Below are 25,617 nucleotides of genomic sequence, written 5' to 3'. Positions count from 1 at the left end.
CTCCGGACTCCAGGAAACAAACTGAGGGTTACAGAAGGGAGGGGGTGGGGAGATGGGGTAACCGGGTGATGGGTATTAAGGAGGGCACGTGTTGTGATGAGTACTGGGTGTTATACGCAACTAATGAATCGTTGAACACTACATCAAAAACTAATGATGTACTATACAGTGGCTAACAGAACAGAATAAAAAAAAAAAATCAGGTATTATTCTCCATCATAAAACCGTCCTTATAAATGTGTCTCGTAAGACATCTGGGTGGCAAAGATGGCCTCTTACTTAATAATCTGTTGCCCCCATAATAACATTTGTTTAGACATTGAGACCACCCTTCTGAAAAGTTTAATGACTGATGGATATTCTTTTTTAAAATTATTTTTATTTTATTATTTCTTTTCATTTGAGTATAGTTGACACATAATGTTACATTAGTTTCAGGTGTACAACACAGTGATTCCACAAGTTTATACATTATTCTATGTTCACCACAAGTATAGCAACCACCTGTCCCCATATTCTTCTTGAAGCCAGAGGAGTCTCAGATAGCATATCCCTCTCCTACATGGATATAATGAAAGATTAAAGAAGCCTGTGATGCCACTATATTGCTCTTATCTGTGTAAAGCACTGGCTCAGCACTTGATGCTTGCAAGGACTTGGGGACCAGAAGTTTAATTTCTTGGGCAAGGTTATTTATTGTTTTCAACAGATATTTACTATTATTTACTGTTTTCAAGCAACTTCAAGATCATTTGTGGAAGAGAAAGAACTCAAAAAAGGGCTGATCGTGGCCTGTGAATAAGGTAGAGCCTTCTTGCACCACCTTAGAGAGAGGTCTTCTCCCCCAGCAGAGTCCCCCTCTCCTCCTGAGTCCCTGCCTACATAGCCCACAGCTGAAGAATCCACGGAATGTATGTACAACTACCAAGAACAAGTACTGACTTGGCTTCGTAGTTAGCAGTGAGAGTTGAGTTTTCTTTCACTTACCCGATATTTATAGATCACCTTCTGAGAGGGATATAGTTCCTAGATCTCTAGTTGCTCAGAGCCTAAGTGTGGGAGACCAATTAGAAAATGAGCTATTACACGCTGACAGATGCCAGAGTAGAGTGTAAACAGGGTCCTTTGGGGAAACATGGAAAGGGTCCCCAGACCTAGCCTGGATAAGGGAGAGAGATGGGCTCAATGAAGAAAATGAGGCCTGATGTTAGCCCCGGAGGATGACAGTGCCATATTAGCCACTCAAAGCTCAACAGGGTACTCAAACAGAACAGTACTCAAACAGAAGAGTACTCAAACAGACAGTACCTGGGGCAAATAAGAAGCCGAAAAGTGGTGAGAAGTCAAGAGCCAAATCACATGCTTTAGAGGAATTGCCTTGTTTAATCCTAACAACCCAAAGGATTAAGACAATTTTTACTGTTGAGAATACTGAAGCATCGAGAGGTTTTTGTTTTTGTTTTAATGGCAGCACTAGGGCTTATTAAGCTGTGCCTTAGTACAGGCGCTGGGGTTTGGCCATGATGCTTTTCATGTATAAAGCCCAGATGTTCTGTCAGTTCTTCTTAAGCAAGGACACCAGGAAATTGACAGCTAAGTGGATGTTGTACACAAGCTCATCATCTGTCATCTTCACATGGCTAATGGCCACTGCCAGACACAACACCTTCTTCATTTGGAATTTGACTGTGGACTTCACTTCATCCACTTTGGCCACCATGTTCTCATTGTGGGTCAACAAGGAAGGGAACTTGCCAGGCTTATTCAGGCCTGGGCCCAGAATGAGTGGATCTGCTTGATCAGGGACCCTGAAGCCAAAAGGGCATCATACTTCTTGGCCAACTTCTTGACTAATTTTTTATTCTTACTGAGTCTTCAGTGCCTCCATGCCAATGTGGGGAATATCCACGGCCTTGACCTCATCACAGTACTGATGATCCCCTAAATCACACATGGAGAACTTAGGGCAAGGAGTAGACTTAATTAAGCCTGATGGTGCCCAAGGAGGGTTTGTCCTTCTGAGGGTCATAGTTCTTCAGGCTGGTTTGCAGCTCCACAGTCTCTGAAAACTTCCAGTGCTTGTGCTGGTTGCTGTGCAGGACTTCCCTCATTGCTTTGTACAGCCTGTCCCAGGAGACTTTGCTGCTCATGCTGCTGCACACTGCAGTAACTGGAAAAGCTGAAGCATTGAGATTTTAAGTTATTTATTCATAATTATCCATTCAGTCAGCAGAGCAGCCAGGATTATCATCCCAGAGTCCATGTTCTTAATTACTAGGATGGTGGCTTTCAATCTACCAGTTCACTGGTTATCATTGGGAAGTTAATAAAAAAATGAAAACAAAACCAATGCCCAGGACCCAGTGCAGGGTCTATAAATTGGTATCTGTGGAGGAAGAGTTTTCATGAAAATGAATCCCCTTCCCCTCAGGTGACTATATTTTGCAGAAAGGGTTGCAAACATAGATTCTGAGATTAATAGAGGCAGTTTGCAAGCTGAGCCTATGCAATCAACCATTAGATCATTCAGCCTCTCAGTGAGTATAGGGAATGACTGGAGAACACATAAGCCAGGAGCAGAGCAGGGTCTGGGACCCAGGCCTTATGACTCCCAGCTCCCCACTGCTCCCCATTATAAGGTGCTCCTGGAGTTGTCTCTAAGGGTTGTGGATGTTTCTTCAGGCACATACTCAGCACGAATACAGGCTTCCAGTTTAGACTTGCCTGATCAGATTTATCAAGCAATAGGAGTTACTAATCACCCAAGGGACTTTAAGAATTCAGAATATGAAGCAACTCATGTTAAACAGGCATTTAAACAGTGGTCATCCCACAGAATGTTCTTGTTTCTTTATATGTTAGAGTTAGTCTGATTATATCCCTTTCTTGGTTAAAACATGTGCATGGCTGCCCAGTGCCTTTAGAATAAAGTCTAGATTCTTAGCAAGCCATCCATAGAGGAATCTTCCATGTCTGCTCTCCCCTGTAAACTCCAAGCTGTGTAAATCACTTGATCTCACAGGAAAGCCTCCAGGATTTTGTATGTGAAGAAAGGATTTACAAAAACAAGTATGGGCAGTAGTTTGCCCCCATGCATCCTAGATCTTCTTAGCTTTTTACATCAGCTTATATGTCCCCTGTTCTAAGATACCTTTTAACAGGCTTTGCTACAGCCTTATCAACTCCTAAAACCCATTTTGCCAGTCTAATAAAAGCAGAGTGCTGTGGCCAAGAGCCTAGGCTACAGAATCAGGTTGCCAAGCTTTAATCAAGATTCTGCCACTTACTAGCAGAGTAAACTTTGCAAGTTAATTAACCTCTTGATGCTTCTGTTTCTTCATTTGTAAAATGGAAGATAAAAGTAGGGTTATTATGAAGAACAAATGAGCTAATGCATCCAAGCATTAGAAAGTCAGTGTAGTTCATAATAAGCACCCAACAAATGTTAGCTGTTATTACTATTATCCTCGTTGTTGTCACCATGAAATAAATATAGAAGCCACATATCAGCCCTAGTTTGCTTTTAAGAATATTTATTTTAGGTCAGTAATTGTCAATAGGCATATACCACCTTTTGAACATTCTGAAAAAGTGGGTGGCTTCAGCATCCTACTCAATCTGATTGAGATAAAGGGCAGGAAATACTTATATTGTTTGTTTCTCCCACATCCATTTTCAGAAAATTTGAATACAACCTCACTGAGCTGAAGGTCCCTGTTCCTTGATGCCTGTTGGAAAGCTAGACAAACCACAAACAGGTACTGAATAACTCCTCTCTGCCGAAACCTATACTTGGCAATAAGCACAGTGAACTTGACGTAGTCCCTACTACATAGGAACCTGCAACTGAGTGGGACAGACAGAGCAGAAACACCAGTGAACTCAAAGGCAGGTCAACAGAAATGATCAGAACTGAAGCTCATGAAAATTAGGTGCATTCTGTTGTTTATTTCATGGTGTGTTCTGGAAATGTTAATAGGATTGTTCAGATCTTTTGTATTCTTACTGAACAAGCCTGCTTGTTCTATCGGTCACTGAGAGGAGTACTGAAATCTCCATATGAAATTGTGGATTTCTCCATTTCTTCTTTTCTCTCTTCTTCTTTTAGTTCTGTCCAGTTTTCTTCATGTAGTTTGAAGCTATGTTGTTTTGTGAATACACATTTAGGACTATTATGTCTACTTGATGAACTGACCCTTGGTGTAAGTGTCCCTCTTTATCCCTGGTAACAGTCCTTGGTCTGAAGTCTACTTTGTCTAATATTACTATAGCCATTCCAGCTTTCTCTTGACCAGGGTTTCCACAGCACACCTTTTTTGGGTAATCCCTTTAACTTTTAACCTATGTCCTTATATGTAAAGTAGGCTCTCTGGACAGCATATACTTGGTTGTTTTTTATCCAATTTTATAATCTCTTAATCAATGTATTTAGGCCATTAGCATTTAATGTAACTTTTTATATGGTTGGACTTAAGTCTACCATTTTACCCTGCTTTTCCTCCCTGGTTTTCTTTTTTTTTAATTTAAATTCAATTAACCAACATATAGTATATCATTAGTTTCAGGCGTAGAGTTCAATAATTCATCAGCTGCATGTAACACCCAGTGCTCATCACATCATGTGCCCTCCTTAAATGCCCATCACCCAATTACCCCATCCCCCTACCCACTGCCCCTCCAGCAACTCTGTTTGTTTCCTATAGTTAAGAGTCTGGGTGTTATACTTAACTAATGAATTGTTGAACACTGCATCAAGGACTAATTATGTACTATACAGTGGCTAACTGGACATAATAAAAATAAATAAATAAATAAAATGAGAAGGTACTAATAAATCAAAATATTGGGAGGTTTAAAGTAAAAAAAAAAAAAAAAAGAGTCTCTCATGGTTTATCTCCCTCTCTGATTACTTCCCATTCAGTTTCCCTCCCTACCCCTATGACCCTGTGCTGTTTCTTATATTCCATATATGAGTGAAACCATATGATAATTGTCTCTGATTGACTTATTTCGTTCAACATAATACCCTCCAGTTCCATCCACACTGATGTAAATGGTAAATAGTCATCCTTTCTGATGGCTGAATAATATTCCATTGTGTATATGTATATACACAGGTACCCCTGTACCACAACATTTTAATTTTTTTATTCTTTATTTAAATTCAATTTAGTTAACACATACTGTATGATTAGTTTTAGGGGTAGAATTTAGTGATTCATCAGCTGCATATAACACCCAGTGCTCATTACAAGTACATACTCGTCATGTCAAAACAAGAAGAAAAAAATAGACTTTAAATGTTGCACTTTTAAGACACATTGGAAGTATTTTGTTATTGAATTAGACAGCAAAGCCTTTTGCTTATTATGCAGAGACAACATGGCTATGCTAAAAGAAAACAATACATGTCAATATTATCAGACTAAGTACTCATCACAAATATCTTCAATTCATGGTAAAGCAGTGGTCAGAAAAATTAGAAAATTTAAAATGTCTCATCAGAGCATAATTTCTTCACAAAAAATAAGTAATGAAAATGAAGCTACAACCAAAGTAAGTTTAGATTTTGATATTCAGCTTCTATTTCTAACCCAAGCAAAGAAAGGTAATTTACTGATGATGAGTTAATTAAGTCTTGTTTGATTGTAGCAGCCAAAGAAATGTGTCCAGAGAAAACAAACTTAAGATTATTAGACCTGGGGCCTGGGCGCCGGGCCATGGGGCAGCCGGGCCGGCGGGAGGCCGGAGCAGGAGCCCGGTGGGGGCAAGAATAGTGCTTGAAGAGTTGAAGATAAGGGAAACATTATAGTCAATTAAAATACAAGGAAAATGATCCTGATAAATTTTGTTTGGCTCTTGATAATTCAACATATATTACTGACATTGTTCAGTTGTTCATTCAAGGCATCGATGTCAAGTTTGAAGTGACTAAATAATTAGCCTCTAGGAATAGTCTGTGTGGAACAATTACAGTTAAAAATATTTTCTAAGTTGAAAAAATATTAATTCAAAATAACCTTAAGTGTAACCTAAAAGGATGTGTTAAAACTGATTACAAATTTAAAAGCTTATACAAATGTGTTTAAAGACTATGGTCATTCATTGTATTATTCAAAGCAGGTGCTTTGCAGAAAATACTGTAATCTATTATGTGCTACTGAGCCAGCAGTGTGAACAGTGAACTTCATTCAGTCTCAAAGACTTAACCATCATCAGTTTAATGAATTTTGTCAGAAATAGCACTGGGTGTTATATGAAAACAATGGATCGTGGATCACCACATCAAAAATTAATGATGTACTGTATGGTGACTAACATAACATTATACATATATTTTATATATATATATATATATGTGTGTGTGTGTGTGTGTTAAATAAAATAGAAACAGAATATCCTAACTTGCCTCACCATACAGCAGTTCAATGGCAGAACAGCAGTAAAATTTTATTATGACTTTTTAAAAAAATCTCAGGGCGCCTGGGTGGCTCAGTTGGTTAAGCAACTGCCTTCAGCTCAGGTCATGATCCTGGAGTCCCGGGATCAAGTCCCACATCGGGCTCCCTGCTCAGCGGGGAGTCTGCTTCTCCCTCTGACCCTCCCTCCTCTCATGCTCTCTCTCTCTCTCAAATAAATAAATAAAATCTTTAAAATAAATAAATAAAAAAAATAAAAATAAAAAAATCTCAGAGCTGGGACCGAAGTTTTCCTGAATGAGAAAAACTGACCCCAGCCATGCTGAATGGCTTTGGAAATTAGCTTTGGCTAGACTTGATGATGTTAATGAATCCAACCTAAAAGTAGAAGTATGGTAGTAATAAAGTCATTTTGATAGCAACTGATTTTGTTTAAATCACAAGTAATGCCAAACTGCTTTATAGATTTCAAGACTGTCAAAAGTTAAAATGAGCACAATCTCCATTCCCACATAAATTTGTAATATTTGTATTTTCTGAGCTTAAAGTACATTAATCCCAGCAGTGTTTTCAGATCTTGATGCAAGTGCAAAGGAACTTTCCATATTTCAAAACTGGTTTAACCTAAGAGAATTCTATAAATGCATTCGATATTAGTTCCCTATTGCTAGCACAAGTTACCACAAACTTGGTGCCTTAAAACAGTACAATTTATTCTTTTTTAGTTATGGAGGTCAGAAGTCTAAGATCAGTTTTTGGGCTAAGGTCAAGGTGTCAGCATGGCTGGTCCCTTCTAGGGGAGAATCCATTTCCTTGCTTTTTCCAACTTCTACAGGCACCTGCATTCCTTGGTCCATGGTCATGTCACTCCAATCTCTGCTTCTGTTATCCCATTGCCTTCTCCTGACACTGATCTCCCGCCTTCCTCCTATAGGGACCGTTGTGATTACAGTGTGCCCACTTGGATAATCTTGCCATCCCAAGATCCATAACTTAATCACATCTGCAAAGTCTCTTCTACGATGTAAAGTAACACTTATGGGTTTGGGGAATTAGGATGTGGACATCTTTGGGGAGCCACTATTCAGGCTTCCAGATGCATCTTCCAGTTTATTATTATGCACAATTAAAATTACAAACTTGTGGACTGGTATCAGTATTTAGTAGTACTTATTTGTTTAAAAGGTCATTTTCAGTAAGTGATAAAATGTATAAAATCTCATTACAGAGCAGCATAAACAGAAAAACATTTGCAGTCAATTTTGATGACAGGGGAATACTAACCTTGAAAGTCAGTTAAGTTAAATGTTATCCCCCAAAATATTTCTATTCTCATTAGTATACCTGTATTACAAAAAAAAAAAAAATTGTACTCAATCATTATATTTTGGATTTTGTTAATAAAAATGCTGTGGACATTTCTCTCTTGAGACAGACCTAAATAGTATTCTTGATTCTGCTGCTCTCCTGGAAAAGCTGAAAATATTTACAATCTGGGCCTTTATAGAAAAAGATTGTGAACCCCTGGACAAATTCAATTAAACCCAGAGTTCTTCGAAAAGATCAATAAAATTAAACTTCTTGCCAGACCAACAAAGAACAACAGAGAAAAGACACAAATTATCAAAATCAAGAATGAAAGAAGGGATATCATTATAGACTCGACATTAGAAGAATAATAAGGGAATGTTACAAGAAACTTTGCATTCATCAATTCAATATGGTAGATAAAGTTATTGAATTCCTTAAAAGACACAAAATACAAAATATTCAGAGAAACCAAAATTAAAAACTTTTGCTCTGCAAAAGATGCTGTTAAGAGCATGAAAAGAGGAGCGCCCAGGTGGCGCAGTCCGTTGGGCACCCGACTCTTGGTTTTGGCTCACGTCATGATCTCAGGGTCATGAGACTGTGCCCTGTCAGGCTCCACACTCAGTGTGGAGTCTGCTTGAGATTCTCTCTCTTCCTCTCCCCTATTCTGAGTGCTCTCTCTTTCTCAAATAAATAAATCTTTTTTTTAAAAAAAAGATCATGAGGGGCGCCTGGGTGGCTCAGCCATTAAGTGTCTGCCTTCAGCTCAGGTCATGATCCCAGGGTCCTGGGGTCCCTGCATCAGGCTCCCTGCTCAGTGGGAAGCCTGCTTCTCCCTCTCCCACTCCCCCTGCTTGTGTTCCCTCTCTCTCTCACTGTGTCTCTATAAAATCTTTACAAAAAATTTAAAAAGAGCATGCAAAGACAAGCTACAGGCAGAGAAGAAATATCTGCAAATCACATATTTAACAAAGGAATTGTATCCACAATATATATAAATAACTCTCAAAAATCAACAAGGAAAACACAACCCAATTACCCAAATTAAAACTGAGCAAAACATATAGACAAAACACTTCACCAAAGAAGATATAAGGATGGCAAATAAGCTAAAGAAAAGCTGTATCTGCTGAATATCATTGGTCATTAGGGAAATGTAAATTAAAGTCACAATGATATTGCAATACATACTTATTAGAATGGCTAAAATTAAAAATAAAATACAGACAATGCTAAGTGATGACAGAGATGTGGAGCAACTGGAACTCTCTCTCTCATACATCATTAGTGGACATACAGAAAGGCAGATATACTGGAGAACAGTTGCGTAGTTTCTTATAATGTAAAACATACACTTCCAATAGGACCCAACATTCCCATTCCTGGTTATATACACTAGAGAAATAAGCACCAAAACCTGTACACAAATGTTTCTAGCAGCTTATTCATAACTGCCAAGAACTGGAAACAAACCAAATATCCTTCAATGGATGAATGGATAAACTATAGTATATACATTTATGGAAATGTAGTATTAACCAGCAATAAAAACAGATGAAGTATTGATACATACAATGTCAAAAGCATTATGCTGAGTGAAAGAATCCAGCCTCAAAAGTTTACATATGGAAAAAAAAGTTTACATATGGTATGAGTTCATTTATATGACATTCTCAAAAAGACAAACCTATATAGGGTTATAGTGGTTGCTGGTAGTTACAGATATGGTGAAGGGTGGTAATAAAGGGAATACAGGAGGGAAGTTTTTGGGGCTGATGGGACTGCTCTGCATCTGATGATGGTGGTGATTATACAAATCCATACCTGCATTAAAATTAATAAAATTGCACCCCAAAAAGAAATAGTAAATTTTACTATAAAATCATTGGTTTTTAAAAACCCATTTCCTCATCTGTAAAATAAAGGTAATAGGCTTGTTATGAAAACTAATTTAGTGTACATAAACTATTGGAAACACTGCCTCCAGGCATAACAGTCTACAAATATTTGCTGTTATCATTTCTTAGGAAATATGGTTTTTTTTTTTTAATTGAAGTAGAGTTGACACACAATGTTACTTGAGTTGCAGGCGTACAACATAATGATTCTTAGGAAATGTGTTTTAGGTCATCAAAATAATTGCCCACCAACTTTTCAATACTCTGAAAAATTGGTGGATTCGATAGCTCACCAATATTAATGAATATCTCCATGGGCTATTTCTATTCCGTTTTGCTACCTAATTCCAATTTCAGGAATTCTGGCTGCAAATGTTTGATTCCAGCAGTCTGTTAAGTAGCTATTCTAAACACAAATCCTTGCCAATCTTATACTGAGAACTGGACACAGTTAGGGAGAAAAATATGACATGGTCCCAGAAACACAAGACCTTCAAGTGTATGGGAAGAGAGGGATAACATACAAAGAACAAGAAGACATAGGTAAGTCAAATTCTATATGGGAAAACAAAATTCATCACCATCCCTCTCCAAAGTGCAATACTCTTATGTCCTGGAGGCTTCTCAAGTAAGTAACATTCTCCAAGATGCAAAGAATGAAAACCCTAGGGTAGCTGCTAACATCTCCCTTTCTTGGTCTTGGATATATAAAAAAAAAGCTTGATAATCAATTTTTGGCAATTATGACAATCAACCAACCACTATCATACTGACTCAATGTTGGGAATTGTGTTAAAATACTGAAACAAAAAGATGGGGGGTTTTGGGGGGTGGTTAATACAACACTGACAAATGTTAACAAGGATTAAATGTGGGTGATGGTTCCACTGGGGTTCATCATTTTACTCTTATTACATCTATGTTTATAAATTTCCACAGTAAAAACTTAAGAGGGAAATAAAACCTACACCTATTTTGTAAAACTTAAGTAAAAAAATCCAAATATATACATATACATATATATGTGTGTGTATATATATGTGTGTTATAAACATTAAAACATTAATATGTTATCTCTACAACCTGTGGTTATGGACAATTAAACTCTTCTGTTTATACTTTGTATATCTTCTTAATTCTCTACAACATGCAATCTATAATCATTTCTATAATCAGAGTATGAACTATAAATTTCTTTCTAGGATTTAGCCTATTTTAATTAAAGTATAGTTGATACATTAGTTTCAGGTATGACGCAATGATTCGACAATTCTATATATTATGCAGTGCTCCCCATGATAAGTACCGTTATCATCTGTCACACACAAATTTAATACAGTATTCTTGATTCTATTCTGTACTTTTCATCCCTGTGACTTATTTATTTTATAACAGGAAGTTTGTACCTCTTAATTCCCGTCACCTATTTCACGCATTGCCCCCACCCCTCTCTCCTCTAGCAAACACCAGTTTGTTCTCTGTATTTATGAGTCTGTTTCTGTTTTGTTGTTATTGTTGTTTCCTTTTGTGTTTTAGATTCCACATATACGTGAAATCATATGGTATTTGTCTTTCTCGGATTTATTTCTCTTAGAACTATAAATATTATTTCAAATACAACACAATTATATTGCAGATAACTGAAAATATCTTAGCAAAAACTGAAAACTCATTGACATAGCTTTCATGGCCTACAAAAATCTAAAACATGACTTCTCAACCTGATAATAAACATGGTAAGAACTAAAGCAATAGATTGAAACCTAAATTTAAATCCCAGCTCAGCCTATTAGCTGTGTGAACCTAAGAAAAACAACTTATGCACTCTGTGTCTCCCTTTTCTCATCTACAACATGGGAATAACAGTATCCAGGAGACCCCAGAGGGCTCCTGTTAGGATTGAATATGTTAATTCATATCAAACTCCTAGAATATTATTTAGCAATAAATGTTTAAACATAATCGTTAGGAGACAGGAAGATGGCGGCAGAGTAGAAGTACCCAAGGCTTGCTTCATCCCACAAATACAACTAGATAACTATCAGATGATCCTAAATACCCCAGAAATTGACCTGAAGACTGACAGAACAAACTCTACAACTAAACAAAGAGAAGACACTACACTGAAGAAGGAAGGAAATGTGGAGATGTGGTTTAGGGGAGAAACAGATCCTGGATGCTGTGGAGGGGAGGGAGCCATGGTCGCAGAGAAGGGTGAGACAGAGAAATGCACAAGAACATTTCCCCATTGCCATTGGCTTGGAAAGTGAGAGGGGCTGAATTTTGTGAGTTCTTATAATCAGTGGGGCTTAAAGCCTAGAGCTTCTTGGTGGGTTGGGTTGGTTTGTTTTGTTTTTGCATTGCACTTCTTAATTGCACAGGCAGTTTTAAATAAATGGAGAAAGCAACTTCCAAAAGTTACACTAGCAGGGAAATATTCCATCAAGGATTTACATAGTGAGCTTCTACAGTTTTACAAAAAATTCCTGATTTTACTTGAACTGTACATGAGGGAAAGGAGCCCCCTCAGGTAGGTGTTCTCTCTGCTTGCAAAAGCACACTAAAGGACCTAAAACTGGAAGCAAGCCTGGGATGCCAAGAAAGGGGTTAAAGAAATGATGATAAAGGGCCATTCATAAATTTCATGTTTAAGTGATCCTTACATAAGAATTTTAGGGCAAACTGCTGCCCTTATGATAAGGTACAACCTCAAAAGCTATAATTCTGGGTTATAATAATATGTCTGAGTACCTTGGATTTCTGGATGACAAAAGATAATACTGGGGGTGACCCATAAGGTTGGAACAAATACTTTAGAAGAATTCTCTAGGACTGTGCACGCTTTACTTTAAAAGCCTGGAGTTTTAAAGGTCAGCAGGCTTGGCTGGGATAAAGCCCAGCAGCACTGTGCTGCTCTTGAGGAAAAGGCACATAAACAAGCCAGGGGCATAGAGCATGAAAACCGTGATCTGAAGAGCAGCTGGGGCACACAGTAGGGAGATTATTTGCTCTTCTCAGAGCATGTCCCTGAGAGGCAGCATTCATGGAGATACTTCTCTGGGAACAAAGGAGATGGCTGGTGCCATTTCCCTCCCTCACCCCTCAGCATAAACACAGAGCCACCTGCGGGAAACAGTGCAATGCAGACACTGGCCCCCTAACTTGCTTACACCAAGCCCCACCCCACTGTGCTCCAGCGGAACTGCCTTTCTCAGTCATGCTTACCTCAGTGACAGCACAGCATGCCCCTCCCCTAGAAAACCAACACAGAACCTGCCCATACCACATCTCTTGACCAGAGTTTTACAGGGCTTCAGTTCTGGTAGAGGTGGTGAAAACACCATGTCTCCTGACCAGAGTTTTACAGGGCCTCAGTTCTGGTGGAGGTGATGAAAAGTCTCATTTCACAAGTGGACCAAGCACCCAGATCAAACTTGCCACATTCAGGCCAGGGACCTATCACTGCCCACAGTAGGCAAGGAGAGCATCTGCAGACAACTGGCCTGAAGGATAGAGCAGCTAGAACGCAACAGCAGAGTGCATGCAGCACACACTGGAGACACTTCCTGAAGTGTCAGGCCCTGGGTACTACATGACCTCTTCTTCATAAAGCCATTACTTTCAGGAGCAAAGATTTTTCTAAGACAGAGAATCAGGCAGAGACTTAGACAAAATGAGAAGATAGAAGAATTTATCCCAAATGAATGAACAAGATAAGACCACAGCCAGAGATCTAAGTGAAACAGATATAACTAACATGCCTGATGGAGAATTTAAAGCAATGATCATTAGCATACTCACTGGACTTGAGAAAGAATGATACATCAGTGAGACCCTTAACACAGAGATAAGAGTTAAAAAAGAATCAGAGATGAAGAATGCAATAAACAAGATTAGAAATACCCTTGATATAATCAACAACAGGCTGGAAGAAGAACGAATTAATGACCTAGAAGACAAAGTAATGAAAAGCTATGAAACTATAAAAAAGCAGAGAAATGATTAGGCAAAGGATGCAAGGATATACTTAGGGAACTCAGTGACTCCATCAAACATAATAACATTCATATTATTGGAGTCCCAGAAGAAGAAAAGAAAAAAAAGTGGGGGAGAAAGTTTATTTGAAGAAATAATAGTTGAAACTTCCCTAATCTGGGGAAGGAAACAGACATCCAGATCCCACAGGCACAAAGAACTCCCAACAAAACCAACAAAAGCAGGCCAACGCCAAGACACATTGTAATTAAATTTACAAATACAGTGATAAGAAAAAAAAAACTTAAAAGCAGCGAGACAAAAGAAGTCAGTAACTTACAAGGGAAAACCCATGAGGCTAGCAGGAGATTTCTCAACAGAAAATGCAAGCCAGAAGGGAGTGGCATGATATATTCAAAACGCTCAATGGGAAAAACTGCAGCCAAGAATACTCTATCCAGCAAGGCTATCATTCAGAATAGAAGGAGAGATAAAGAGCTTCCCAGAAAAACAAAAACTAAAGGAGTTGTGACCACTATATCAGTCCAGCAAGAAATATTAAAGGGAACTCTTTGAATGGAAAGGAGAGACCAAAAGTGACAATATGAATGTAGGAAAAACAAAAGCAGTAAAAATGAGTATTTCTGTAAAAAAAAAAATCAGTCAAGGAACTCACACATACAAAAAAAGCATGGGGAAGAGAGGAGAAAAGAATGTGTTCAAACTTAACCATCTAGTTAATATAGACTGCTATATGCAGAAGAGGTTATATACAAAACTAATGGCAACCCTATATCAAAAACCACCAATAAACATGCAAAAAATAAAGAGAAAGAAATCCAAATATATCACTAAGGAAAATAAGCAAACCATGAAAGAGAGAAAGACAAGAAAGAATCAGAGAAAATCTCCAGAAACAATCACAAAATAAGTAATAAAATGTCAATAAATACATATCTATCGATAATTACTTTGACTGTAAATGGACTAAACGTACCAATAAAAAAAACTTAGGGTGTCAGAATGGATTAAAAAAAAAAGACCCATCTATATGCTGCCTACAAGAGACTCATTTTCAACCTAATAACACCTGTAGATGGACAGTGAGGGATGGAGAAATATTTACCATGCAAATGGATGTCAAAAGAAAACCGGAGTAGCAATACTTACATTAGACAAACTAGACTTTAAAACAAAGACTGTAACAAGAGACAAAGAAGGACACTATATAATAAAGGGGACAGTCCAATAAGAAGATATTAACAATTGTAAATATTTATACCCCCAACATGGGAGCACTCAAATATATAAAACAGTTAATAACAAACATAAAGGAACTGTATGATAATAATACAATAATAGTAGGGGACTTTAACACCCCACTTATATCAATAGACAGGTCATCTAAGCAGAAAATCAACAAGGAAACAATGGCTTGAACGACACACTGGACCAGATGAACTCAACAAGTATAGTCAGAACATTCCATCCTAAAACGGCAGAATACATATTCTTTACAAATGCACATGGAATATTCTCCAGAATAGATCATATATTAGGTCACAAATCAGCCCTCAACAAATACAAAAACACTGAGATTATACTATGCATATTTTCTGACCACAACACTATGAGACTTGAAGTCAACCACAAGAATAAATCTGGAGAGACCACAAATACATGGAGGTTAAATAACGTGCTACTAAACAATGAATGGGTCAACCAGGAAATAAAGAAGTTAAAAAATACATGGAGACAAAAGTGAAAACATGATGGTCCAAAACCTTTAGGATGCATCAAAAGCTGTCCTAAGAAGGAAGTATATAGCAATAAAGGCCTACCTCAAGGAGCAAGAAAAATCTCAAATAAACAACCTAAGCTTACATCTAAAGGAGCTAGAAAAAGAACAACAAAGCTTAAAGCCAGCAGAAGGAAGAAAATAATAACGATTATAGCAGACACTTCTCAAAAGAAGACATACAAATGGCTAACAGAAACATGAAAAAAGGTTCATCATCATTAGCCATCAGGGAAATTCAAATCAAAACCACACTGAGATATCACCTTACACCAGTTAGAATGGCAAAAATTGGGCGCCTGGGTGGCTCAGTTGGTTCAGCGACAGCCTTCGGCTCAGGTCATGATCCTGGAGTCCCGGGATCGAGTCCCGCATCGGGCTCCCTGCTCAGCAGGGAGTCTGCTTCTCCCTCTGACCCTCTTCCCTCTCGTGCTCTCTATCTCTCATTCTCTCTCTAATAAATAAATAAAATCTTTAAAAAAAAAAAAAGAATGGCAAAAATTGACAAGGCAAGAAACAACCAATGTTGGAGAGGTTGTGGAGAAAGGGGAACCCTCTTACACTGTTGGTGGGAATGCAAATTTGTACAGCCACTTTGGAAAACAGTGTGGAGATTCCTCAAAAAATGAAAAATAGAGCTACCCTATGACCCAGCAATTGCACTCCTGGGTATTTACCCCAAAGACACAGATGTAGTGAAAAGAAGGGCCATATGCACCCCAATGTTCATAGCAGCAATGTCTGCAACAGCCAAACTGTGGAAAGAGCCGAGATGCCCTTCAACAGATGAATGGATAAAGAAGATGTGGTCCGTATATACAATGGAATATTACTCAGCCATCAGAAAGGATGAGTATCCAACTTTTACATCAACATGGATGAGACTGGAGGAGATTATGCTCAGTGAAATAAGTCAAGTGGAGAAAGTCAATTATCATATGGTTTCACTTATTTATGGAACCTAAGGAATAGCATGGAGGACATTAGGAGAAGGAATTGAAGGGGAGGAAATCAGAAGGAGAGATGAACCATGAGAGACTATGGACTCTGAGAAACAAACTGAGGGTTTTTGAGGCGAGGGGGTGAATGAAACAGCAGAAAGAGAAATCAAGGCATCGATCCCATTTGCAACTGCACCAAACACCGTAAAATACCTAGGAAAAAATCTAACCAAAGAGGTGAAAGACCTGTACTCTGAAAACTAGAAAAAAACTGATGAAAGAAATTGAAGAGGAAACAAAGGAACGGAAAGACACTCCATCTTCATGGAGTGTTCGTGGACTGGAAGAACAAATATTGTTAAAATTTCTACACTACCCAAAGCAATCTACGCATTTAATGCAATCCTGATTAAAATGCCAACAGTATTTTTCACAGACCTAGAACAAACAATCCTAAAATTTGCATGGAACCACAAAAAAAACCCAAATAGCCAAAGTAACCTTGAAAAAGAAAGCAAAGCTGGAGGCATCACAATTCCAGACTTCAAGTTATATTACAAAAGTAAAGAGATCAAAACAGTATGGTACGGCACAAAAATAGACACATAGATCAGTGGAACACACTAGAAAACCCAGAATTGGACCCACAACTATATCGTCAATTAACCTTAGACAAAGCACGAAAACATATCCAATGGAAGAAAGACTGTCTTTTCAACAAATGGTGTTGGGAAAACTGGACAGCATCATGCAAAAGAATGAAACTGGACCGCTTTCTTACACCACACACAAAAATAAATCCAAAATGTATGTAAGACCTAAATGTGAGGCAGGAAACCATCAAAATTCTAGAGGAGAACAGGAGCAGTAATCTCTTTGACATTGGCCATAGCAACTTCTTTCTAGATGTGTCTCCTGAGGCAAGGGAAACAAGAACAAAAATAAACTATTGGGATTACATCAAAATAAAAAGCTTCTGCACAGTGAAGGAAACAATCAACAAAACTAAAAGGCAACCTATGGAATGGGAGAAGATATTTGCAAATGACATATCTGATAAAGGGTTAGTATCCAAATATATAAAGAACTTACACAAATCAACATCCCCAAAAATAATACAGTTAAAAAATGGGCAGAAGACATGAACAGACCTGTCTCCCCATAAGACATCCAGATGCTCAACATCATTTATTATCAGGGAAATGCAAATCAAAACTTACAATGAGATATCATCTCACATCTGTCAGAATGGCTAAAATCAACAACACAAGAAACAACAAAGTTGGCGAGGAAGTGGAGAAAGGGGAACCCTCTTACACTGTTGGTGGGAAAGCAGACTAGTGCAACCATTGTGGAAAATATATGGAGATTCCTCAAAAAGTTAAAAACAGAACTACCCTATGATCTAGCAATTGCACTACTAGATATTTACACAAAGGATACAAAAATAGTGATTCAAAGGGGAACATGGACACCGATTGATGTTTATGGCAGCATTTATCTACAATAGCCAAATTATGGAAACAGCCCAAGTGCTCAAGGACTGACGAATGGATAAGGAAGATATGGTATATATACACAATGGAGTGTTAGCCATAAAAAAGAATGAAACATTGCCATTTGCAACGATGTGATGGAGCTACAGAGTACTATGCTAAGTGCAGTAAGTCAGTCAGAGAAAGATAAATACCATATGATTTCCCTCATAAGTGGAATTAAAGAAACAAAACAAACTAGCAAAGGAAAAAAGAGGGAAAGGCAAACCAAGAAACAGACTCTCAACTATAGAGAACAAACTGATGGTTACCAGAATGGAGGTTGGTGGAGGGATGGGTGACATAGGAGATGGGGATTAAGGAGTGCATTTGTGATGAGCACCGGGTGATGTATAGAACTGTTGAATCACTATATTGTACACCTGAAACTAATATTACGCTCTGTGTTAACTAACTGGAATTTAAATAAAAGCTTTTAAAAAGTAAATATAATTGTTATTATTCATGCCCAGGTACTCCCCCATTCCTTTCTGTATTTATTTATTCAACAAAAGTCAGGGCATCTTTCCGGTAGAAGAACTTGCAGATGAGTTAAGGAAATATCTTCTTCCCTGAGAGGAGATAACATAAGAGGAAGAGAGATGCTAAGACCTACTCAGACGAGGCTCTGCTTCCAGAAGCCAAAGCACCATTCCCTCCTCCCAGCAGCCTTTTTCAAGAAGTCCAGGCTGGGGAAGGACAGGAGGCTGAGAGAAATCACAGCTTCATTAGAACTCCCGCATAAATTACAGTGGACATCCCAGACAACACCCAGGAATGACCCTCTACAAAAACTTAAATTTAGATTAAAAAAAAAAAAAAAAAGGGAATCTGGGTGCAGCCTCCCCTCCTTCAGGACACTGCAGCAGGAGCTCTGACCCCATCCCAGGTTCACAGATGCTTTCAGGTAACTAAGCGCTTCTCCAGAAATTACAAAGTACTGCTATTAAGAGACCTTTTTTTTTTTTTTTTACCCCAAGCCAGACTTTTAAGTCTTTCTCTTCTACATCCTCATTTAACTCTCAAAATAACTCTATTAGGTAGACACTAATACCAACTTAAAGAAGAGGAATGAGGCAGAGACACGAATTCTCCGAGTATTATACGGCTGGGAAGCGGCAGCATTGGCTGGTGGCCGGGCAGAGGGTCGGGGAAATGCAGAACCCAGGAGACCCTCACTCCCAGCGACCTGGGAACCTGGCCCGGGCCCCGAGCCCGGTAGGCACTCACCGCCCCGCACTCCACAGAGCTCATTCAGACGGAACACAAACCCCGCCCTTCGCCGCTGGCGGATTCTCCTCCCCAGGGTCCAGGGCCTGATGACCACGGGCCCACCGCAAAGTGAGGCCAAGTCAGTGCGGCCGCCAGGAGGGCGCCGGGGGAGGGAGGGCTCACCTTTCGCAGAGTAATGAAGGCCGCGGCCTCGCGTACCTGGAGCGGAAGCGACTCTGCCGACAGAGAGCTCTTGGACTACGCTTCCCAGAATTCCCGACGGGAGCAGGGACGCAGCCTCGGCCTCCTGCAGCGGAAGTTATCCTGCGGCACTGTGTTCCCGGACTACACTTCCCAGAATTCCCAGGACACCCCGTCGCCTTCCTTGGGTGGAAGTGTTGGCTGTCGCACCGAGAGGCTGGATTGTATTTAAAAGCATGCGGGTCCCGGGCTTCTGGGTGGTTCAGTTGGTTAAGCGACTGCCTTTGGCTTGGGTCATGATCCTGGAGTCCCGGCTTCGAGTCCCGCGTCGGGTCCCTGCTCGGCGAGGGGCCTATTTCTCTCTCTAACCCTCCCCACTCTCACGTACTCTCTCTCATTTCACTCTCTCAAAATAAATAAACAAATCTAAAAAAAAAAAAAAAGCGTGCGGGTCCGCAGCGAATTCCGGAACCCCGAAATGCTGCCAAGTGTATAGAACTCTTTTATGTACTTCTGTATTTTCTCCAGCCAACGATGCCCTCAGGGCATCTTTCCGGAGGGCGTCTTTCAGGAGCGTAATGCGTCTGACGTTGTGGACTACAAATCCCGGAATCTCCTGCGGAGTGGTCTTTTCCTGAAGGCTCTTCTCTTTTTGGCAGTGTTTAGATAGTTGGTATTCTCTTTTGGATAGTCAGCCTGAATTAATTCTGTACGGTTAGTCGAGCTTGGCCGCCCCCTCCCCCGTCGTTTTTTTGAATTTTTTTCTTCCAAACGTGACAAAAACTAAGACAAAAAAAACAAAACAAAAACAAAAACAAAGAACTCAACCGAAGCAAACTATCCACCTATTCTAAGAAACTACGTTATAGAGACTAGAGAACCTTGAAATATGAGAAAGAGGAAAGGGAAGGAAGGAAAACAGATTATAGAAAGGAAGCGTTGGATGCGGGGTTTGGGAGGGGCGGAATGCAGATACTATAAGGAAAGTGTGCTGACCTGTACTGAGTACCAAATTTGACAAATATAGAGTCTCAACCTTACTTTTACTGGATTGCCTTTTTTTTATGGGCATACATGCATCTAGAACTCACAGTGCTCCGTACCCTGAACTATTCATCCCAAGATCCACAAGAATGGACGTGGATGCCAAGAATCCACAAGAAACAGATGCAACCATTGATCAGGCCTTAAAGCAGAAGCAACAAATGTTTCCCACATTTCCTTCACTTTAATTGCTGATTATGAAACGTGAGTCATAAGGCAAATGGAAGGAACTGTATTGATAGAGATAAAGCATTGTAATATGGGAAGGAATTAAGACCTTTATATTATCTTCTGCTAATTATTCCATGAAGTGCTTTCTCTGTTTCATTTTTACCATTTAGAAATTGATCTTTAACTAGTTAATTGTCCTATTTAGAAACAAAACCTTTGCCTAACAAAAACAGATCCTTGGTGCCACTACATCGTCAATCCACTCAACCTGCTCCCAGCCTTTGGCAACCATGCATCTTACTTCTTTTCCTATAGTTTTTTTTCTTTTGCAGTATGCCATACCAGTAGGATCATAAAATGTACACTTTTTTGTCTCAATTCTTACACTTAGCATAATACTTGTGAAATTCATCCTTATTGTTGCATAAATCTAGTAATTACTTCTGGTTTATTTCTTTTTAATGTTACTAGTACTTACATTGCATGGATAGACCACTTTTTTTTAGTTATTAATGGGATTTTGATTAGAAAAAATGAGAAAGTAATCTTTTGCTTTATATTTCCCTGGTGACATATGATGTAGAGTATCTTTTCATATGCTTATGTGTATATCTTCTTTGGTGAGGTGTCAAAGTCTTTGACCCACTTTTTAATTGGATTGCTTGTCTTCCTGTTGAGTGTTGAGAGTTCTTTGCATATTTTGGATAAAGGTCCTTTATCAGCCTTTTGCAAATGTTTTCTCCCAGTCTGTGGCTTATCTTCCCATTTGTCTTGAGGTTGTCTTTTGCAGAGCAGAAGTTTTAATGAAGTCCAGTTTGTCAACTATTTCTTTCAGGGATCATGCCCTTGGTGTTGTATCTACAAAGGCACAGCCATCTTCAAGATCATCTAAATTTTCCCCTGTATTATCTTTTAGGAGTTTTACATTTGGATTTTACAATTAAGTCTTTGATCCATTTTGAGTTAATTTTGTGAAGGATGCACGGTCTGTGTCTAGATTCTTTTTTTTTTTTTTTTTTTTTTTTATTTGGGCAATTTTTTTTTTAATTTGTATTAGGTTTAACGTTTTTTTTTTAATTTTTTTTTTTTTTTTTTTTTTTTTTGCATTAGGACATCCAATTGTTCCAGAAGCATTTGTTGAAAAGACTATTTCTGAATCATTGTTTTGCTTTTGCTCCTTTGTCAAAGGTCAGTTGACTGTTTTTATATGAGTCTATTTCTGGGCTCTATCCTGGTGTATTGATCTCTTTGTCTATTCTTTTTTTTTTTAAGATTTATTTATTTATCTGAGAGAGGGAGAGAGAGAGAGAACAAGCAAGAGGGGCAGAGGGAGAGAGAATCTCAAGCAGACTGCACTCAGAGCATGGAGCCCAACATGGGGCTTGATCTTAGGACCCTGAGATCACAACTTGAGTGGAAACCAAGAGTCAGATTCTCAACCGACTGCACCACCGAGGCACCTCTCTTTGTCTATTCTTTCATCAATACCTCCACTGTCTTCATCACTGTAGCTACACTGTGGCATAGTAAGTCTTGAAGTCAAGCAGTGTCAGTACTCCAACTTTTTTTTTTAAGATTTTATTTATTTGACACACACAGAGAGAGAGAGTACAAGCAGGGAGAGCAGCAGGCAGAGGGGGTGGAAGAAGCAGGCTCCCTGCTCAGAAGGGACCCCAAAGTGGGGCTTGATCCCAGGACCCTGGGTTCATGACCTGAGCCGAAGGCAAACGCTTAACTGTCTGAGCCACCCAGGTGCCCCAGTACTCCAACATTTTTATTCTTCAATATTGTGTTGGCTATTCTGGGTCTTTTCCTCTCCATATAAAGTTTAGAATAAGTTTTTCAATATCCACCAAATAACTTGCTAGGATTGTGACTGAGATTGCATTGAATTTATAGATGAAACTGGGAAGAACTGGCATCTTGACTATATTGAGTCTTCCTATCCATGAACATGGAATATCTTTCCATTTATTTAGTTATTCTTTGATTTCTTTCATTAGAGTTTTGTAGTTTTCCTCATATAGATTGCGTACACATTTTGTTAGATCTGTAATTAAGTATTTCATTTAGGGGATTGCTAATGGTATTATGTTTTAATTTAAAATTCTACTTCCTCATTGTTGGTATATAGGAAAACGATTGACTTTTGTATTAACTTTGTATCCTGCAAACTTGCTATGATGGCTTATTAGTTCTGGGAATTCTTTGTCAGTTCTTTAGGACTTTCTACATAGATGATTGTATCATCTGTGAACAATGACAGTTTTATTTCTTCCTTCCAACCTGTATATTTTTAATTTCCTTTTTCTGTCTTAATGCATTAGCTACAACTTCCAGTGTGTTGTTGAAAAGAGTGTTGAATGGGAACATTCTTGTCCTGTTCTTGATCTTAGTGGGAAACCTTTTAGATTCTCCACACTAAGTATGATATTAGCTGTGGGAGGTTTTCTTGTCAGTAAGTGCCTACATCAAGAGACAAGCAAAATCTCAAATAAACAACCTAACTTTACAACTCAAGGAACTAGAAAAAGAAGAAAAACCCCAAAGTTAGTAAAAGGAATGAAATAACAAAGATCAGAGCAGAAATAAATGAAATAGAGACTAAAAAGGCAAACAGAAAAGATCAATGAAACTAAGAGCTGGTTCTTTAAAAAAGGATAAACAAAATTGACACACCTTTAGCTAGACTCACCAAGAAAGGAGGGAGGACTCAAATAAAATTAGAAATGAAAGAGGAGAAGTTATAACTGATACCACAGAAATATGAAGGATCATAAGAGACTACTATGAATAATTATATGCCAACAAATTTGACAAAATAAAAGAAATGGCTAAATCCATAAAAACATATAACCTACCAAGACCAAATCATGAGGAAATAGATAATCTGAATAGACAAATTACTAGTAAGGAGATTGAATTAGTAATTAACCTCCCAACAAACAAAAGTCCAGGAGCAGATGGCTTCATTGGTGAATTCTACCAAACATTGAAAGCATTAATACTTATCCTTCTCAGACTCTTACCAAAAAAAAGAAGATAAGGGAACACTTCCAAACATATTTTTTCAAGGCCAACATTACCCTGATCCCAAAACCAGGCAAGGAGGCCACAAAAAAATAAAATGACAGGCCAATATCCCTGATTAACATAGATACAAAAATCCTAAACAAAATATTAAACCAAATTCAATAATACATCAAAAGGATCACACACTGTGATCAGGTGAGATTTATTCCAGGGATGCAAGGATGGTTTAACATCTACAAATCAATCAGTGTGATATACCACATTAATAAAATGAAAGATAAAGGTCATATGATTTCAATAGATGCAGAAAAGAACGTTTGATAAAATTCAACATGCTTTGTGATAAAAAGTCTCAACAACATTTCTAAAAGATTTTGCCTGCTGGCTCATTGTCATTTGTCTAGCACTAACTATACCTGTCATAATTCTTGCTCATTTCAGTATCCACATTCACAGCCTTGGTTTCTTGACATTCATGCCACTTGTGATCTTGTCTTCCATCCTACCTGGGGAACTCACTTCCATGGTCATACTCTAGACCTTAAATCACCAATAGCTGCAATCCTTCCAGAATCTCTATTCAAAGCATCACCCTCTGACCAACATATCTTCCCAGATTTTTCTATTCTATGTTGTACCCTGACTTTGACCTCATCAATTTCTACAATTCATTGATCCTACTACTTTTTCAGTCTCCCTTATTCTCCTCATATCCTTGATGTCAGCCAAGTTGTTTCCCTTCTGTCTGAAATCGCAAACTTACACTTTTGTCTCACTGCTCAAACTGTGTCCCATAGACCTGTAGACTCAAGGAATACCAAAAAAGTGAGTATTCTGTTTTTTCTCAGTTTTGTAGAAGAGACATGCAGAGAAAAGGGGATTATGAATGGATGCTGTGTGAACCAGTCAATGGCATGTGCTCCCAAAGACTGCAGTTTTTGGTTTATTTGCTGACCTAGGAGCTCTAAATCTATCATTTAGTATCCTGCTTTAGAAAGCAAGGTGCAATGCAAATGAGAGTGGTGATACTATTGCATGAGGAATAGTGATTTCCCTCTGTTTTTATTTTTAAATAACCATCATATTTGGTATTGGACAGTTGTGATTTACAAATTATTTGTGAGAGACTGTCAGCGTTCATGACCTTGTCTAGGAAGTGCTGCTTTAGAGGCACAGAGATAACTCAGAGAAGTAGATATGTGCAATGGCTGAACTCTTTTAAACATGAAAGAGGTATGATTAAATTCATGATATGTATTTTGGGGAAAAAAACTTTTCCAAATACTGTTGGCTCTGTCGGTCAGTTGTTTTGTAGGACAGTGCTGGCAATATTGCTCTTACTGTGCAATATGCACACCCTGAGATTCAGGGGTTTCCATTCCAGGAATTTCTCCTACAGTAACCCTCAGAACTCAAGAACAAGTGGACATGGATGTTTATTGCAGTATACTTTGCAAGACTATGGATGCTTAATAGGATGAAATTGGCAATTGAAAGGTAAAAGAAAAAAATGGACTCAAAATCGTCACACTTCCTTTCAAACTCTTTTAACCTTGCTCTTCTGGTGGACATTTGTATGCATGGTTGGGAAATAATGCCTTTGAAATAGGATGCAGTGCCATTCAAAGATATGCTATGGTCTTTACTGAGAAGAAGCTGATGCTACTGACAAGATCAAGATAAACCTACCTATGAAGAATTCCTGCCCCAAAAGATGAATCTTAATCTAATCTGCCTTTTAAACCTAAATTGTAGTTTATCAGGAGAAATTGTAGAAAATGTTAAATAACAGCATAAGGAAACACTTTTAAAAATCCAGAATGTGAGGAATCCTCCCAACAACTGACCTGGTTTCTTCAATAGGCCAAGGGCACGAATTAAAAATATATGGAAGAGAGTACTCCTCTAGACTGAAATAGACTGAAGAGACAGCAATCAGATACAATGAATAGATATTTTTGAAATGATTGGAAAATTTGAGGTTGTGTTAGGTATGAAATAATATTAAGGAATTATTATTAACTTTCTTCAATGTGATAGCTGTATTGTGGTTATACCAGAAAAGGTAATTTTTGAAGT

The 25,617-nt window shown here is 38.4% G+C and overlaps 1 protein-coding gene across 2 annotated transcripts in view; it reads right to left on the bottom strand.

Annotated features, from left to right (window-relative positions):
• The window catches only part of ZNF112 (zinc finger protein 112), a 48,408-nt gene extending 29,060 nt beyond the window's left edge, over positions 1-19,348 (bottom strand). The window contains exon 1 of one of the 2 annotated variants that reach the window (XM_025849918.2): positions 19,273-19,348. Coding sequence is in view for 1 of the 2 variants with exons in the window: in XM_073886675.1 (XP_073742776.1) it covers positions 19,108-19,131 (24 nt within the window). In the remaining variant the exon portion in view is untranslated. Of the gene's footprint in view, positions 1-19,107; positions 19,147-19,272 lie in introns of those variants that run through there. The other variant, XM_073886675.1, reaches the window with a different exon arrangement.
• Positions 19,349-25,617: the final 6,269 nt, after the last annotated feature.

Source organism: Callorhinus ursinus, unplaced genomic scaffold (assembly GCF_003265705.2).
Source record: "Callorhinus ursinus isolate GAN/ISIS: 27379988/994484 unplaced genomic scaffold, GSC_fseal_2.0 scaffold71, whole genome shotgun sequence".
NCBI classification, from domain to species: Eukaryota; Metazoa; Chordata; class Mammalia; order Carnivora; family Otariidae; genus Callorhinus; species Callorhinus ursinus.
The sequence above is the reverse complement of the archived record's forward strand: the minus strand, read 5'-3'. Positions and strand labels throughout refer to the sequence as shown.